We start from the raw sequence: 17492 nt of genomic DNA on the forward strand, positions 1-17492 counted from the left end.
ATACTGTAGTTGTTTTTCACTCTATTCGTATAATTATCATCTATGATTGCGAACATGTTTTGTGGTGAATTCACATTTTACAAAAATAAATTATAACATTGAATAATATATACAATAATCCATAATGCCAGGCGTTAGACATAATATTATGCTACATAGACAGTGAATTACAATACAGTACAGAAATCTGTGCGTTTAATTGGTTATATTTTAAATAGAATAAAGGTATGCAAAGGAGAGTTAAATCAGGATTAGTGTCGAGCTGTATAGTAATGTTAGATTTTTGAACATATTTGATGACTTTAACAAATAATATTCTTTTGTATACGTGCCTGAATACATCGATAATAAATCTGAAAAATAGGACACAATGTATATAGTGATATATTATAAATCATAATTTATATAGATTTTAGTAATAAGGACAAGATGAGACATGATCATACAGTCATGTAGGTACATGGTTAATAATTTTGCATCAACACACCGATATGGCGATATATACTTTTAAACGGTTACAATAATATATTGTAGCATAGTTGGATTTTAGTCAACTTTTTCAGAACTACTTCAGCCTATAGTATGCCAAAAATGTTGATATTTTTTTCCATATTTCCAAATTTACTAAATTTATTAAGTTTAAACGGTATTCTATATTTATTGATCTTATTTATCTGCAGTACATCTCGTAAACACGATTGATGGCGATATTCTTTTCCTTATTTTTTTTTTTTAATTTTACAATATATTTCTACACTGTCTTGGGGTGGAACTTAAGCAAGCTTGTTCTCTACGCTCTATAGTCTATATGATTTATAATATACATTATACTATATCATGATGTCTTTAGCAACCGTAATACGCAATATTAACGTTATAAGTAATGTGCACCGCGAACAATATCTCGGCATGCATTTTGTACGTTTGCCCACAAATTCGGCACCCCCAATACATAGATTTTGGGCCTGATCGCACTCTTAACCCCTAAATATACTATGTACGGCCGCGCGGCACCCTCTTAAGCAGCCGCTCGGATACCGCGGCGGAAACTATAGTAGGTACATATACTCGGCCGCGACGTCGAAAGGCCACGTAATAATATATTGTAATGCAGCGGCGGCGTGCGGGTGATTCGCGAATAAAAAAACGTCACACGCCACATGGCGGGTCCCCGTAGTTGGAAGGTATTGTACGGTGCTATATACCATTACCGCGGTAACGGATTGGCGCGGTCGAGCAGCACGCGCGCTATTGCGAAACGCATAGAACTGTACAGTGATTTTTAATAATAGCCGAGTAGGTACGCGTCCACGGTGCCGGGTCCGTCGCAGCTAGGGGTTGTCGAACCGGCCGCGGAAAAGCGCGAACCGTGTTGTTGTCTTTGTGCGCTCTGCCCGTCCCCCGTCCCCCGTGCCCCGAACGACGGCCGAGGGCCGTGACCGTGAGTCCGTGACGATTCGACGACATACGGTCGGTCGTCCCCGCCGCCGCCGATGAACAACGACTGGGACGCCGTCTGGTGGCAGCGGCCCGTAGCCGATGCCGTCCGTTCGTACTGGTTCACACCGATCATCATAGGCCCGAGGCACAGTACGCCTACCACCACCACCACAACCGCCACCACCACCACCACCGTACACCTCACCTGCCGCCGCCGCCACGTCGCCCGTTAAACTTTTTGAAAAGAAAAAAACCGAAACGGACCGGCCTGAGCGCTGTCGTTGTAATAATATTATTAATATCGTTGTATCGTCCGACGGCGGCCGTCCGGTTCCGAGTTCTTTCGTCGTTTTGTCACCGTGTATAGTATTTTTTACGGTTTTCTTTTAATCGCGATCGTTTTTTCGGCTCCCACACCACCCGTGAGAATCGTAAACGACGACGACGACGACGACTGAACTCTCCGACGGTTGGTGTTGTCGCGGACGAAACGATGTGGCGTTCGCCGGTCGTCGGTCTGTGCAACAGCAACAGCAGTACCAGCAGTTGACATTGTGAACAGTGAGCATATTCGAAAGAAGAGTTCTTTGAAGAGTTCTCGTGCAACGGTTCAGACACCGGGACGCAAACTGGAAAGGTAGTCCCAATTGTTTTGTTTGTGCACAATTAAACACGAGCACAAGTATTATATACTCTAAATATCAACGTGTGAGTGGCATACCTACCACGGTTATTTACACTGCGTTACCTTTAGACATTTAACATCAGGCATCGTCACTCTTTCACTTCTAATGTTTGCTCTACTTTTTGATTTCGTTCCACAACCGTGTACACTCTACTGCCTGTGTGTAACTGCGCCCCCACAGTGTAAAAAATATTCTTTCAACCTATCTACACTAATTAACGGTAATCAGCTCGCCTAGGTTTTTTTTTTAGTTCTTTTGTAATAAATTTATAACTGGCTGATAAGTACATAGTCGATGGTATGATACACCTAATCTTAATACGAGTATCTAATTTACAAAATATCTTTGACATAGCTGTGGAATTTCTAGATAATAGTAGCAAGGTAGACATTATAAAGAATTTTAAACCAGTAATTTTTAGACCATGTGTGGATAAAATATGTTGAAAATTAAGTGCTATTATGAATTAATACAATCGAATCATTGATTAATTTAATGTGTATAACTTTGAAATTTATAATTGTTTATTTAAGCTAGATTTTAACCAGTTAATAATTAATCAATTTAAACAAATTTATTTTTCTAATTATTGCTAGTTACTAGAGATATTAGTTTGAATAGGTTAGGTATTAAACTTATTTTCAGTAAGTTTTTGTTAGTAAAGGTTCTACTTAATATGCATAGTGAAATTACTGCCAAAAATACAATTTGTAGTTTCTATTTCCCTTTTCTCAAATTGTTCTTATAGAATAACATTTAATTTTTTTTTTTTTTTATTAAGTAAATAATTATATTATAATTTAATTTTTACATTATGCTCCAAACATATGCTTATACTTGCATGATATGTATAGATTAAGCTTTAGAAAATCTACATTTTTTAATGTAGATATTTTAAACACAATTATAATTATGTAAAATTTAACTATATTTTGTATATTATGCACAGTGAGGATTTTTTTCTATTTAGGGCCAATGGGCTGCCAACAATTCTAAATCAGGGCCACAACAAATTAAAAATGAATATATTATAATGTCTAAGGTTAGGTCACTGGTAGGGCCAGGCATTTTAAAGTGGGCCATGGCCCTACCTTGCTCATCCCTGGCGCTGCCACTGATTACGCAAAGCGAATGAGCTATTGATTTTCTTAAAAATTAGGTATGCTTTATTTTTTTTGGGATACTAAAAATGTTTTAAATGTTTTATGCTTCATGAAACTATTATATTACTTTAACTATGAAAAAAGAGTAAGTGCATAAACACTTTCCTCTCTACCTTTCTACCTATAATCAGAATAAACATTTAAATTGAAAAATACCAATTAAACCTTAAATTACAAATTTAACCTAACCTTATTTATAATAAATAATTTATTTTGTTTAATTTACTTATTTACCTATTTGGCTATTTAATATTCTCATAGAAGCAAACATTTTAAAGAAACCATATTATAGTTACCTAAAACAATTTTTTTTTGGAATGAATACAAATTGTAGGTATGTGTTTCATTAAAATGTATAAAATTATATCTAACAATATGTAAGTAGTAGCCATTAGTTAAATTATATTCATTTCTATGATTATTTATTTAGTAATTACATATTGTAATATATTTGTAATATATTTGATAATTCTACTTAATCGTTATAAAATAATTAAATTTTTAATTTCTTTTACAGTTCATACTATCTGCTGAATACATCATAGTCAGTAAATAACAAGTTATACAATGAGTTCATTCAATGATAGAAAATCGATCCAAGAGGTGTCATCACCAATGACAAATTTAGCTAATTGTCTTGGAACATCACTGACAGTCAGACGCAGACTAACTTTATCTGAATCTAGTGAAACTCCAAAAAAATGTTATGACAACATACTTCATGGTAAACTTAAAGGTTTTATTTTAAATTTTAATTGATCAATATGTCAACACCTATTACAAACAATTTGATGATTTTGAACCTTATTATGTATAGATACAATTATTATTCATATTGTAATTAATATTATATACACTATATAATTACAATTTGTATAAGTTTAAAACATTTTCATGTTATCCCTGTACACTTTATAGAACCAAGTACTACTTTTTGAATAAAAATGTATGATTAATATTACACATATTAATGATAACTTCTATTCACCCATGTTTACTCATGTCTCTTTCTCTATATTATTTGTTTTGGGTATAGATTAAGCTTGATGTACAAAATATGTTTGTGATATATATGGTCAATGATTACTATTTTAATAAATTTAAAAATTTTGATAATTAAGCGTATATATCATTAGTAGTTTAATTTTGAATAATTTGTATTAAAATAATTATATTGTATTTTATTTAATTAAAATGATTTTTTTATTTTCAATCGAATAAATGAAACAATAGATCACGATATAAACAGCTCATCGAATACCAGGTAAATAATATTTGTACTACAATGAATATTTTGATAATTAGAATATTTAATTATTTATGTATTATACTATTAAAGATTACTCAAAGGAAATTCAAAAAATATTAATGATAGTCCTGCATTGAAATGTTTGATGCTTCAAAAAATGATAAACAGTCCAGTCGAGAAGGAAAACACAACTAAGTGTGCCGATGCAATAGTCTCTAAAACAATGTTATCACCATCCCAATCAAGTCCAACAGTAATTTTATTTTATAATAATTATTTAAACTTTTATTCTAACTAGTGTATGAAATAATTTAAATTTATTCTTATTCAATAAGTAATTGATAGTCATTTTGTATATTATTATTTTGTAGTTTTTGATGCACAGTCGTAATACAAGAGGTCGTCACCCGTTGGAAGATCATGATCCAAATTCACAAGACAGTGGCTTTTTTTCCGTGCTATCTGAAGATTCTAGATCATTAACCAGGTATTTTTCTAAAATCAGTAATTAACTTAAATTTATATTTTTAACTGATTAATATATTTTACTGTATATGTAGATTTGAACCAAAAAATGTTATTGAAAAGAAAAATTCATCATTAAATGTTTGCCACAAAGGAATCCCAGAAATAGATGATCCATTTCTGGACAATGTTAATTCTCCAGCAAGATTGGTAAATAATAAATAATAATATATTATATTTTAGTATAAAAATTCAATTTTTATTGATGATTGAAGTCTCAAGATTCACTTCCATCTGAATTCAATACTTTGATTGATGGAGATATTTTTGCATTGCATTCACCGGTAATAAAACCTATTGTCAGACGAAAAAATTCCAAATATGCTTCAGAGACACCTCGAAAAGTTGTAAGTATTTATTTTATTAATGCATATAATTTTTGTTTTCAATTAACCATTGTATTTTCTCTTACAAATAGGATTTAGTTTATGAAGAAAATAAGAAAAATGATGTGAAAAAACGTAAATTATTTAATGATTTTGAATGTCCTTCTGAGTCATCAATTGTATCCAAAAGGTTGAAGCCTAATGTTGACCTTTCAATGTCATTTAATTCTCCAAGATTAGACACCGGAAATACTTCTTTAACTGCTCCTGTATCGCATAAAAAAACTACTCTTTTTGACTATGGATTTTGCAAAAATAGTGTTTCCAAGCTCCGAAGATCATTTTCAACTAACGAAGCCACAATAAAAGCTGCATTTGAGAAAGGTAAGTAATTCATTATAAATGAAATCATTCAATTATTTATTTTTATAAATAAAATAATTACATGATAAATAAATTAGTTAAAAGTTTAAATTTAAATTATATTAATTTGTTGAAACTTTTTATGGTGATTTAATCTATTACAATAATTTTATTTAGTCAATTTCTGTAATTGAAAATACTATTTACTTATTTTTATTATTTCTTTTTAAATTTTTCCTTTTGTCTTCATTCTTAATAATGCTCTAAAGTAGTGATTGGCGCTTTTAGGACTCTTGGACCACATTCACAAATTAAAAAGGGTTTGTGGGCCAAACAAAAATAAAAATTTTATATTCTTAAATTATTTACTATAGAAAAAAAATACTGTCTGAAAACACTGCTTTAAAGCAGAATATTTGTCTTCAAATGTTTATATTCTTATTTTTTATACATGGTATATTTTTCTAAGTAGTAATAATAATAATTTTTTTTTAAATGTATACTATGAATTGTATGAGGATATATTATGATTAGTTTGGTCCTTAAGGGGGATGTTTGTGCTTTAATGTTTTCTGTCTTTGACCAGTACACTTCACACCAAATTAGAGTTCAACAAGACCAGTTTTTTATTGTAGTTTTAAAATTAAAGTAGATTGACTCATTATCAAATTTAAAGGTAAGAATATTATCTAGGACACTAGCTTTTATTTATATTTAAATTTTGAATTAAAATGGGGATTTTAGAATTGTAATATTTTACAGTCATAACTCATTTTATAATGAAAATTTAATTCGTTTTAGATAATATTTTTCCTGTACATTTTTTTGTTTATTGAACAATTCACTCTAATATATCTTTATGATACAAAGTTGTTCCTGTTGACATTAAAAATGTCTTATCACTCAAGTGTGTTAGAAAGAAAAAACAAATAGTGCGTTGATATTCTCTTAAATGATTTCAAAGCTTACAATATTTATTATAATTATAGTTTAAAACTTACAGAACTCATAATAAGTAGTTAATAAACATTATCTTCAGTTCCAAAAAATAAATAAATGGGATCTTTTCTCATAAACTTCCAAATTTATCCCCTTAAAATATTAAATAGAAGGTATTTGTATTTGTGCTAATAATACTTTTCAGTTTTCTAAGATTGCAAAAAAAGTTTAGTTTATAAATAGCTATTGTTTGTGTGGTATTAAGTAGAAAATATAACATATAGCTATTGAATGATACACCACAAAAATAAGTACTTTTAAATCGCATATTCAAAGTTGTAGTAAAATGATATAAATTTGCTAAGTATTTTGCTGGATAATATATTATTAAAAAAAAAAAAAAAAAAAAAACCAAGTGCTTTAAATATCCGTCATAAATAATTTATTTAATTTCTATAATTAAAATCACACAATTGTTTTAAAAATATTATTCTTTTATTTTTGTAGAAGATAATGGATCAAATTTAATTGGTGACTTCAGTCAATCATTTATATTGCCTTTGTTATCACTTGGTCGTCATGCAGATCTCCGTAGCATATCCCCTGATACATTAGCTCATTTATTAGAAGGCTCGTTCAATGATTGTATTGACTCCTATCTAATAATAGATTGCCGGTAATTCAAATATTATATTGTAAGTAAAACTGTACTTATTAATTAATCCCATTTTTAGATATCCCTACGAGTATGAAGGTGGTCATATAAGAGGTGCAATCAATATATTTACTAAAGAGCAATTATTTAAAGATTATACTGAAGACAAGTTGGGTAAAAAGTCTCATAAGACTGATAACATTAATGCAAAAAGAAATGTTTTGATATTTCACTGTGAATTTTCATCAGAAAGAGGTCCGAGTTTGTGAGTATAATTTAATGTATTTACTATTGTATTATTACTTATAATAGACTAAAAAAGCGGTAAGAAATTATGGACACATATTCAAATTTAAAATGCTACTATGTATTATTTTTAAAATATTAGCTTAATATATTAGGAAGCTTTTTAAGGACATGCGAGTCAGTAAAGTCAGTTTGGAAGTAATAATAAAAATGTATTTACAGTCTATTTTTTATTGTATCTTAATTATTTATAACTTTTCTTAAATATTAAACATGATTAGCTAGGCATGGACCAATTGCGCCTAACACAAAATTTTTGTTTAGGGTCAGTATACCAATTGCATTATTTTTATTTTAAGAAAAGTATGTCAATTGTGTTTATTTAACACATACTAAAATACTTAAAAATTAAAACTTATTTATTAATTTATTGATTATTGATTAAAGTGACTGGGTATAATATATTTTATAACAGTATCAAGAATTTTATGACACAAATTATAATGAAATAGTGTAATGTACCTAACTGGTATTTAATTTTGAATAATTGACGATCAAAAAATAACTTGTAAAATGTATAAGGCGCAATCTGTAAACTGCCAATTAGCTACTAAAATTAAGGTATACATGTAACTTATTCAACTATTGTTTTTAAGTCTAATAACTTTGTAAGTCAGAATTGTTTAAAAATTATTTTAATTCAAAGAATGGGTAGGGTCTTATAAGTACTCAACAAAAATTTCAGGGTGGGGATTACATATTTACTTAGAATAATTTTTTTATTTTTTTGAGTAATCAGAGTAAAATTAACTATAAATTATTGAAAGTAATACAAAATTAAATAACAATAAAATATAAAACCAATATGTCATTCCCTCAAAAATATTATCCTCTATAACTTTTGTAATAAGTAATTTTATTTTAAGATTACTCAAAAATCATAAAAAAAAAAAATGATTTTAGACAAAAGTGTTTATGTTTATTGTTTTTTTTGTTTATTTATGTTGCGCGTGGGTCTGAGTGAGAAAACAAATATTGTGACATCCTCTTAAGGGTTTTGCATTATAAATGTTTTGATTTGAACTGTCAAACAAACTGTTTATTGATCATGAAAATTTTAATTTAATCCACTGAACTTTGTAGCACAATTATTTTATAATAACTTTAAAATAAACTGTCTAAAGTACTAATTAAATATAATCGAGCTATTTCATATTTTTTTTAAAATTAAATTAAAGTAATTCATAAACTGTATTTTAGGTCACGATACCTACGTAATGCGGATCGTCAAAAGAACAGTATGTGCTATCCTTACTTGGACTATCCAGAAATGTATTTGCTTGATGGTGGATACTGTAAATTTTTTAGTCAACATAGTCACTTGTGTGTACCATCTAGCTATCGATCAATGTATGATCCGGCCCACACCTCAGATCTAAGAAAGTTCAGGTCCAAATCAAAAACATGGGCTTGTCATAACGATGCAATGCCAAGATTGGCTGGAAAAAACACGCTCAAACGATTGGGTTTTAATTAATCGCTTTATGTATTCTTTCATGTAAATAAGTTGAGATTTTTTTTTATTGATTTGTTTGATTATTTTTTTTTTGCGTTTTAATTTTAATTTTTTTTTAACCATTTAACCAATTTTTTTTCTATTTTAAAACTGATGTGTTGAAGTATTAATTTAGATCCCAGTGCAATTTTGTATAACTTTTGTGATGCTATATAATAGTAAAAGCACTGTTAGCTAAGTTTCCAAAAAAAAACATTTAATCGTCAGCTTTAGTGGTTTTAATTATTTTATATAGATAGGTAGATTGTTAATATAAAATAAAATGCATATAGTTTATTATGTACGTGTGTTTGTGTGATTTTAATATATTTGCTAAGTGCAATGTGATTTTTTTATATAACATTAAACTGAAAAAAAATAATGTTAGTCGGCTTGTAAACATTTTTTTAAAAAAAAGACTTGTAGTATTAATTTTATTTTTTACAAAGCATTATTACAATAAGTAAGATATAAGTTAATGAAAAACGATTTAATGTGTTCATTTTATTATTTATTTTCATATCCCTTTGCCAATGTGTTCTAAATTTTTATGTGTAATTAGTAAAATGTGTATATACTCGTAGTAAAATTAAGTATTTCGAAAAAATTTTATTATTTATTTTATTTTTTCATATTTTGTCTAAAATATTAATAGTTATGAGATCATACGTACATTATATTATATTTTAATATATTTATGTCATCGGCTGTTAGTTACAATTTTATATTATAATTATTTTTAAACAATCTTTTTATTGACTCGTTTAAGATGAGCGTAAAATAAAAAAAAAGTCAAAACTAGCTTTTAATGCTTTTTTTCTATACATTTTTAATAATAATCATTTCTATTTAATGTCAATTAACAATAGATATTATGAACTCTTATCATTATTTTTTCAATCTTTTATATATTGAGTTTGACAAATAACAAATTGTTTTAATATTTCAGTATTTTATACAAATTAGTTTTCTTCTTTAGATAAGTCGACTTAAAATATATGTGAAATATTATGCTTGGCATCTACAAAGAGAATTCTATTGGCAATATTGAATTTTTAGATTATTATATTATTTATTATATTTTTGTATTAATGTGAAAATGTTATTATTCGAAATATAGAAATTTAGTTTGAAACTAATCAGTTGTTTTTTCATGTATAGATGTATTCATCACTTTTTGACTTCTAAAAAATCATGAGATATGTATTGGATCACCAAGTAATTAGCTATACCAATATAAAAAAGTGTTGTCTCTTACCAAACAGCTAAGACACTCACCTACCCACGGGTCACGGCTAAACCTGATCAAGCTTAATTCCTGATTTGACAAAATTCACTTAAATCAATCTTTTTTTCTGAAACAATTTTTTTTATTATAATCAAAATAAAAACTTGATAAAAATAAAACTATAGCTCCTTTAATTTAGTAGTTTTTATCTGTGTAATATATTATTACATTAAATTGTTTATTTGAAAACATTTTTTTCTAACTTTTTAAAGAATCTCTAATTTTTTGATAGTTTCACTAAAGCCAATAGATTCAAAAATATCTTTTCCGGTGATAAGATCATTAGAGAATTTTAATTTTCTTGTATTGAAGTAATTCTATAATTGTTTTTTAAATGTGCCAGTTTAGAAAACGCCCTTATCTATAAATTTATATGCACAATTTTTTAGCGCATAAAAAGCATATTCCAAGGTTAAAGAATATTTTGTGTGAAATATGCCCTCCTGCTCCTTCTTAATCCAGGCCTGGGGATTATACAGTTTTGTAATATTTTGTAGTTATACACTTATACTTTAGTATCTATTAATTTAAACGTATACCTATTTATTTATAAATTCTGACGTATAACTTGAAAATTTTAATTCGAATGCCTTAATGCTAAAAATTGATAGTCATATAACTCGTACATCACTGATTAGTTACATAGGCACTACATACTCCTATTGCATAATAAGTATGTAAGTATGTAATTAAAGAATAGTTAGGTAATGTTAAAAGGAATTTAATATAATATTACGACTACCTAACGAGTAAATAATAAGTACAGCTATCATAGCTAATAGTTTATATAAATGAATAAACATATATATTGCGTACAAAAACAAGTGACAATATGATAGGTCACGCAATTTTTTTAAATAATAAAAATAAAAATATTGAAGTTTGTCATAATTATTTATGTTTTTGTTCACGCCGTCGACGACAATATGATTAGCGAGTATTATATTTTTTTTTGTCTATATTTCATTAGCCCGTAGAATAAACATTCTATCTGTCATTATAATAACTATTATTAAATCCACCGCCGTCGAACATCGCAGCGTATTGTAAAAAAAAAACATAGATAAGGGACGACTCGTTGACGGTCGACGGGTGACTATGGTCTTTGACGTGGTCTTCTATGTATCTATGCAGACGTAGTGTGCTACTTTTGAGTTTTGACTTTCTTATATTTCAAACGCACAGAATACGTATGATCGCCGGACGCCGGTATTCACAGGTATATATTCATTTTTATTAATTGTTTTTATTCTTTTCTTAAAAAACATAATAGATCGATTTATTGTGTGTAATAAGGTAATGATTCAATAAACAATATATTATGTTACATGTTACAACAAAATTTAATTGATTCTTTTAGTTTTACATACAACACTGTCAACACTGAACACATAGCACACTAGTACACTATATATTATATATGTTTTCTACATGTGTTTTATTTTTTTATATTGATTTTATTAATTAGATTATTTCACACAATTTATTGCTAAAATATGGGGAGGATTAAAAATAAACTGAATATTAGTAGCCAAAATAGAAAAATTAAAGAGAACAAGTTATTGAAATTAGTTAAAAATTACAAAAATCAAAATAAATTGTGTTTTATTTATATGACATTGTGTATCACCAGTTAGTATTGCATTTTCTAATACTGTACAGTGTTCATCTAATTCTAAAAATGTTAATCGTTGATCATGATAAGTTCTTAGATTATGAAAATTAACGGGAAAAAAATTATGAGATATCTGTAACAAATGTTGAATCTATGGGCGGTGGTAAACTCTCCCGGGTCAACATTATTATTATCTAAAGTAAATGTGTAAACTCTCCTAGATCAACATTATGGTTACCCGTAGGAAATATATAAGCTCTCCCGGGTCAACATTTTCAAACTGAAATATACATTAAAATTAAAAGTTGCAATAAATTAAACAAAACAAGTAAAAACTGTACTACAAAAAATAATGAAAAAATTGTATCTCAAGAAATATTAGATTAGAAATAGATACTATAAGTTTTTTAAAATCTGTGTGTTTCTATTATTAAAAAAATTAATTTAAACATTTTTATTTTATTGTATATTATTTATTTTGCATCTTAAAATCTTATGGAATCAATATGTGTAGAAATTGGAATAGAACATGAAAATATTAAAGTTGATCTTGAAACACATTTTAAATATTTTAATGCTTTTGTATTGTTACCTCCATATAAAAATGATAGCATAGTAGCTAAATTAACATTTTTAGAGCGTTATCCTATTCAACCGATTGTTGTAAATAATTCCAAAGTTAGGTTTGATCCTAGAAGCATTTATTTTCGAAGAATGGCAAACAATGATGTTGTTGAAAAAAGATGGATTTCATATTGTGCTTTTACTGAGAAAATATATTGTAGTATTAGGTACTAGTACTTGCATTATTTTTATTAATATAGTTATAGTTATTGTACGGGAGGTTAACGTAAAAATGTATTAACTACAGTATGAGTATTACGCTTATAGGTGGCTGGTATATCTTTATATTTTTATTTAGTCATACATCCGGTGTAGTATGGCAATTGCTAAAATCGTATTTATGATATTTTTAAGGTAATTTAATATAATACCCGAATGTGTGTAACCGGTACCCGAGGCGTCAGGGACACCCTGCACACAAGCGGCGAAAGAGAGGACAGGGCGCGGCAGGCGCGGAACCGTTGGAATTTCCAAAAGCTGAAGGAGAAGAGGAAGGCCAGGAAGCAATTGGCAAGCCAGCAATACCGGATATCCATGCAACCTGTACCAATAGGGATGGAGTTTGACCTACCGGCGATAAAGTGCGAAACGCTTGATGAGCCGGTACCGGCCACCAGCCAGATACAGTTCAGCCAAGATTGATTGGTCAATTTAATTTTTGACAGACTTCGGTTGTGTTATGAATAATATGATTTTAATAAAATATTATTATTATGAAAATAGGAATAAAAATTATATTTAGTTAGTTAGGAGTAACTTTCAGAGTATTGAGGATATTGATAAATGGATTTGAAATACCAACAAGTAATTGACTTGGAATGTTTGGAGATCATTACCAAATGGTGAAAATATTGTAGCATCGTGTGTGTTATTTACATAACCCAACCTAACTAGACATCGTCGGCGATTACCGTCGATTATATTATAATATAGATAAAATAGACCGAGTGTCGCGAACAATATTATTTTTGTATAAAACGGAGATAAACACAATACTGGTTTGAAAAATTGTGTTGACAACCAATCTAGTTTCCAATACATCAAATTACAAATACGTTATTTAAAAAAACATTTACATTCGAGCTCTAGTTGCACGTCATATCGTATCTGCCACTATAGCATTCCGTTATATTATTATTATTAGTATAATTGCGAAAGTGCTTCTTGTTTGAGACATGGAATTGTTGGAATTTACTCAGAACTGTCGTGTGACGATGCGTCAACGGACAGGAACGGATCTGAAGATTGTCATTAACAGCGAGCTGACAGTGCACCCGCGTACGTGCACCGCGGATAAAAAACCATACCCGTGCGGCGTATGCGGCAAGGAGTTCATTAGTAAAACCGCACTGACGATACACCAGCGGTCTCACACCGGTGAAAAACCGTTCGGTTGTTACCAGTGCCACAGGTCGTTCTCTCAAAAAAGCAACTTAACCAGGCACCTGAGGGTGCACACGGGCGATAAACCGTACTGCTGTCACGTTTGCGGCAAGTCGTTTGCCCGAAAAGGCAATTTGACCAGACACGCGCAGACGCACGAGGACACAAAACCGAACCATCACTGCGGTGAGTGTGACGTGAAGTTTAGTTCGAGTGATGATGGCACGCCGACGTTACCGGGCGGACGCGTCACACGGGCGGGAAGCCGCGGCACAGCAGTAATAACGTCCGAGATAAAATGTAAGACTAGCGGTTTGACGGTGCGCAAGCGGACCACTGTGACCGCACCACTGTGATGACGTGTGCAGAGGCAAGTATAGTTCACTCGTTGTGGCAGTCCGACGAGTTACAATAAAAGGACGATGTTTTTGTTTATGCAGACGTGTCGGCGGCAAGTTGCACGACGCGGCTGTAGTTCGGCTTATTTATTAAAAATAAAGATGAACGACCACTAAATGGTTTTCGCTACAAACGTTAATAAATAATATATAATATTGAAACATATATAACTATATTTATTTTTTGATGCGCATAGAACAATTTTAAATGAACACGGGTGCGCGGTTAATAACGAACATATATATATAATAATAATAATTATCAAATGGCATCATTAACAATTGATATCGAAAGGACATTTTTTGTCAAACACGCTTATAGCAGACAGCGTCGACGTCCGCTTCGTTTTTATGTTCCGGATACAACGAAGTTCGGTTATAACGATCAGATTAGGTCCCTAGAAGATATTTATAAGCGAATTTGACTGTATTCTGTGATGAGGAGGGTTTCATTATCGGGTGGATTCAGTACAAAGTATGCAGTAAGTAGTGCTAAAGTTGAATAAAAAGATAAGAAGCTATTTTTATCTTAGTACTTTTAAGCTTTGCCATTCATTTTTATAAAAAAAATTGTTTTTTAAAGTTTTAAAGTTTTTCATAGAGTATAATGTTTATGTTATTAAAAAAATTGTAATGCCAAAACGTGGAGAAACAGTGCAAAAGTTATTTTTTTAGTTCTCTCTATCAACTTTGAAAGACTATTAAATTAAAAAAAAGAGTCATAAGTATGTATTAATGACCCATACGAATGTCGAAAGAAATAAACATAATAGGTACCGGATACTTAACTGCATCCTTTGTGGTAGATTGATAATACCTGTTTTGGATTTTAATAACATTTTCCATAATATATTGCAGAAACGTTGGGTTTTAGAACACTTATGCAAAGCGAGTAATAAAAAACCCGTTCAATTTAAAATATCTGAGCCTCTCTGTATAATATAAGTTCTGAAGTCGAATATACCTACTTTCGAGTACAATATAACGTTAAATTAAATGGTAGCTATGAAATGATATAAAGCGCCATAATAATATGCTCATTTAAGTATATATTATAGTATATTATTGTATAATATATTAATATGTATATAATACACGTATTACCTATAATTACAGTTGTCTACTATATTTATAGCACTCGTGTGTAGCGTTAAAATATTTGTAAAAAGTGTTTATATTGTTATTATTGAGTCATTGATCGTAAACAGTATTTTGATTTTCTTTTTGAAAACTATATGGGCTATGTGCCCCCCCCATTAACCCATTCAGTTAATTTAAATGTGAAAAATGAATTGTACTATTTAGTATACATAATACATATTTTTTATTCTCTGTATTTACTGATTTTATATATTTATATCTTATTAATTATTATGTATATTTACTGTTTCGTCATTTTAAAAATATTTTCTTATTTTTTAAATATTTATATTAAGTTCTAATATAATACATATACCTACTATTCCTATTTATGTCGATTGACGAATAACACGATTGTTAAGAAATTAGTTGTCCGTGAACTCTTATTTTTTGAAATGTATAACGTAGTTACTTCTTTTGATTAAAATATAAAATAATCGTATAACAATTATATTTGAGTAACGAGTAAAGGAGTTTGATTTTTTTATGAAAAGTATCTCACTCAACGGCCAACATTGGATTTTAGACGCCTGTAGTCGATCATCATCGAGGGTAACACATTATGCATAACATAATTTATTAATCGGAAAGTATATCATTGAAAAAAAAAATTATCTTCCTGTCTGGGCAGTAGGCGCGTGCCGGGATCTATATTGATCTGTACGATACGTCTACACGACTACACACGACACACTATAGTAACGAGATTGGCAACGTTTATTCGTTTGCCTTTGATTCTCCTCGTCGAGTTTGCGCGCGAAACGAAAAAGTATATATACACTATAATAACCGTTTCGTGACACGCGCCGTGGGTACACTGACTACCAGGGCACTATGAAATTCGCTCATCGTGATATGATATGTACTTGGTGTGCGTTTCGCACGGTTAAAATTTGCGATCGAAGGGGGTGACCGTAGCGCACGTATTTTTCACACGTTTTGGTCCAATAAGCGGTGGTCAATTATTACACAACGTCCGATTTTCATTTTTAATGTATGTATGTATGTATGTATGTATTTGACTAAACGTTTATATGCCATTAAGAAAGTCGACTTAAAATTTTAAAGAACCTCAAAAGTTAAAATTAAAATGTTCATTTATAAATTCCGTGAAATAATTGCAATGTATTTATGCTTATTAGCCTAGTCCAGAAATTTGACAATTTCAACGATTTTTTCGCGATTACAATCGAACTCCACGAAGTTTGTTTAATTTACTATCACATTTAGTAGTTGTACGTTTATAGTTATACGCAAACAAAAATATAGGTATTTCATTTAGCACGAATAAGGCACGAAGTATTGACTCCATAAAATTGAAAAACACCATAAATCGAACTAAACGCTTATTTCATCGATATTTCGAATTTCTTAATTGTATTATGTAAGCTCAAAAATATTTAAATAAAAATAGTTCAAATAGTTCAATTGGCCTACTCGTAATCAAATTAATAACGACAGTGATAAAATATTATTATATAGTTTATCAGTAATAAATTATGTAGCTATAAACCTAAAATTAAATTTTTGAAAATATTAATAATAATAATAATATTAATTTTTATCTTCCAACATCAATTCGATTCTCCAACCACTAAAACAGAAAATAACAAAAAAAAAGTTAAAACGATATGTATCTGCAGAAGGAAGTTATAGGTACGAACAGTTTTGAACTGATGCTGTTATGCTCGTGTAAAATGTCTAAAATGTCTTTACTTGTTGCTATTAAAATGGTATACAAACTGCAAAGTATAATAGGAAATGTTAGTACACAGACCATCATACAGAATCTTTAAACATCTATAGCTTAAAATCCACCAAGGACGCTAATTTACATAAAATCATATAATCAGAGCTAAAGCAAAAATGTACTTTTAATTTTTGATTTTTATCTATT

The 17492-nt window shown here is 29.5% G+C and overlaps 2 protein-coding genes across 3 annotated transcripts; both read left to right on the forward strand.

Annotated features, from left to right (window-relative positions):
* Positions 1 to 1589: 1589 nt before the first annotated feature.
* On the forward strand, positions 1590 to 9376 carry LOC113556020 (M-phase inducer phosphatase-like). Of its 2 annotated transcripts, XM_026960716.2 has the most exons (11): positions 1590 to 2077; positions 3807 to 4013; positions 4523 to 4553; positions 4629 to 4791; positions 4910 to 5025; positions 5099 to 5213; positions 5279 to 5410; positions 5482 to 5773; positions 7199 to 7367; positions 7426 to 7611; positions 8853 to 9129. In XM_026960716.2, the coding sequence occupies exons 2-11, from the start codon at positions 3857 to 3859 to the stop codon at positions 9127 to 9129; spliced, it is 1638 nt and encodes a 545-aa protein (XP_026816517.1). In that variant the 5' UTR covers positions 1590 to 2077; positions 3807 to 3856. The 2 variants fall into 2 exon arrangements, with proteins under 2 accessions (XP_026816517.1, XP_026816518.1); XM_026960717.1 differs by lacking the exon at positions 1590 to 2077 and having other exon boundaries at positions 3857 to 4013; positions 8853 to 9376.
* A 4473-nt stretch (positions 9377 to 13849) lies between these two features.
* Positions 13850 to 14413, forward strand: LOC113557730 (endothelial zinc finger protein induced by tumor necrosis factor alpha-like). The gene has a single exon (XM_026963288.1). It carries the CDS (start codon positions 13850 to 13852, stop codon positions 14411 to 14413), a length of 564 nt encoding a protein of 187 aa, XP_026819089.1.
* Positions 14414 to 17492: the final 3079 nt, after the last annotated feature.

This window comes from Rhopalosiphum maidis, chromosome 1 (assembly GCF_003676215.2).
Source record: "Rhopalosiphum maidis isolate BTI-1 chromosome 1, ASM367621v3, whole genome shotgun sequence".
Lineage (NCBI taxonomy): Eukaryota > Metazoa > Arthropoda > Insecta > Hemiptera > Aphididae > Rhopalosiphum > Rhopalosiphum maidis.

Bases quoted from the DNA above. Each gene is read 5' to 3' on its own strand.
- LOC113556020 (XM_026960716.2), top strand. From the start codon at position 3,857: ATGAGTTCATTCAATGATAGAAAATCGATCCAAGAGGTGTCATCACCA. The intron at 4,792-4,909 runs GTAATTTTATTT...ATTATTTTGTAG, and splicing joins CATCCCAATCAAGTCCAACA to TTTTTGATGCACAGTCGTAA. The intron at 5,411-5,481 runs GTAAGTATTTAT...TCTTACAAATAG, and splicing joins CAGAGACACCTCGAAAAGTT to GATTTAGTTTATGAAGAAAA.
- LOC113557730 (XM_026963288.1), top strand. From the start codon at position 13,850: ATGGAATTGTTGGAATTTACTCAGAACTGTCGTGTGACGATGCGTCAA.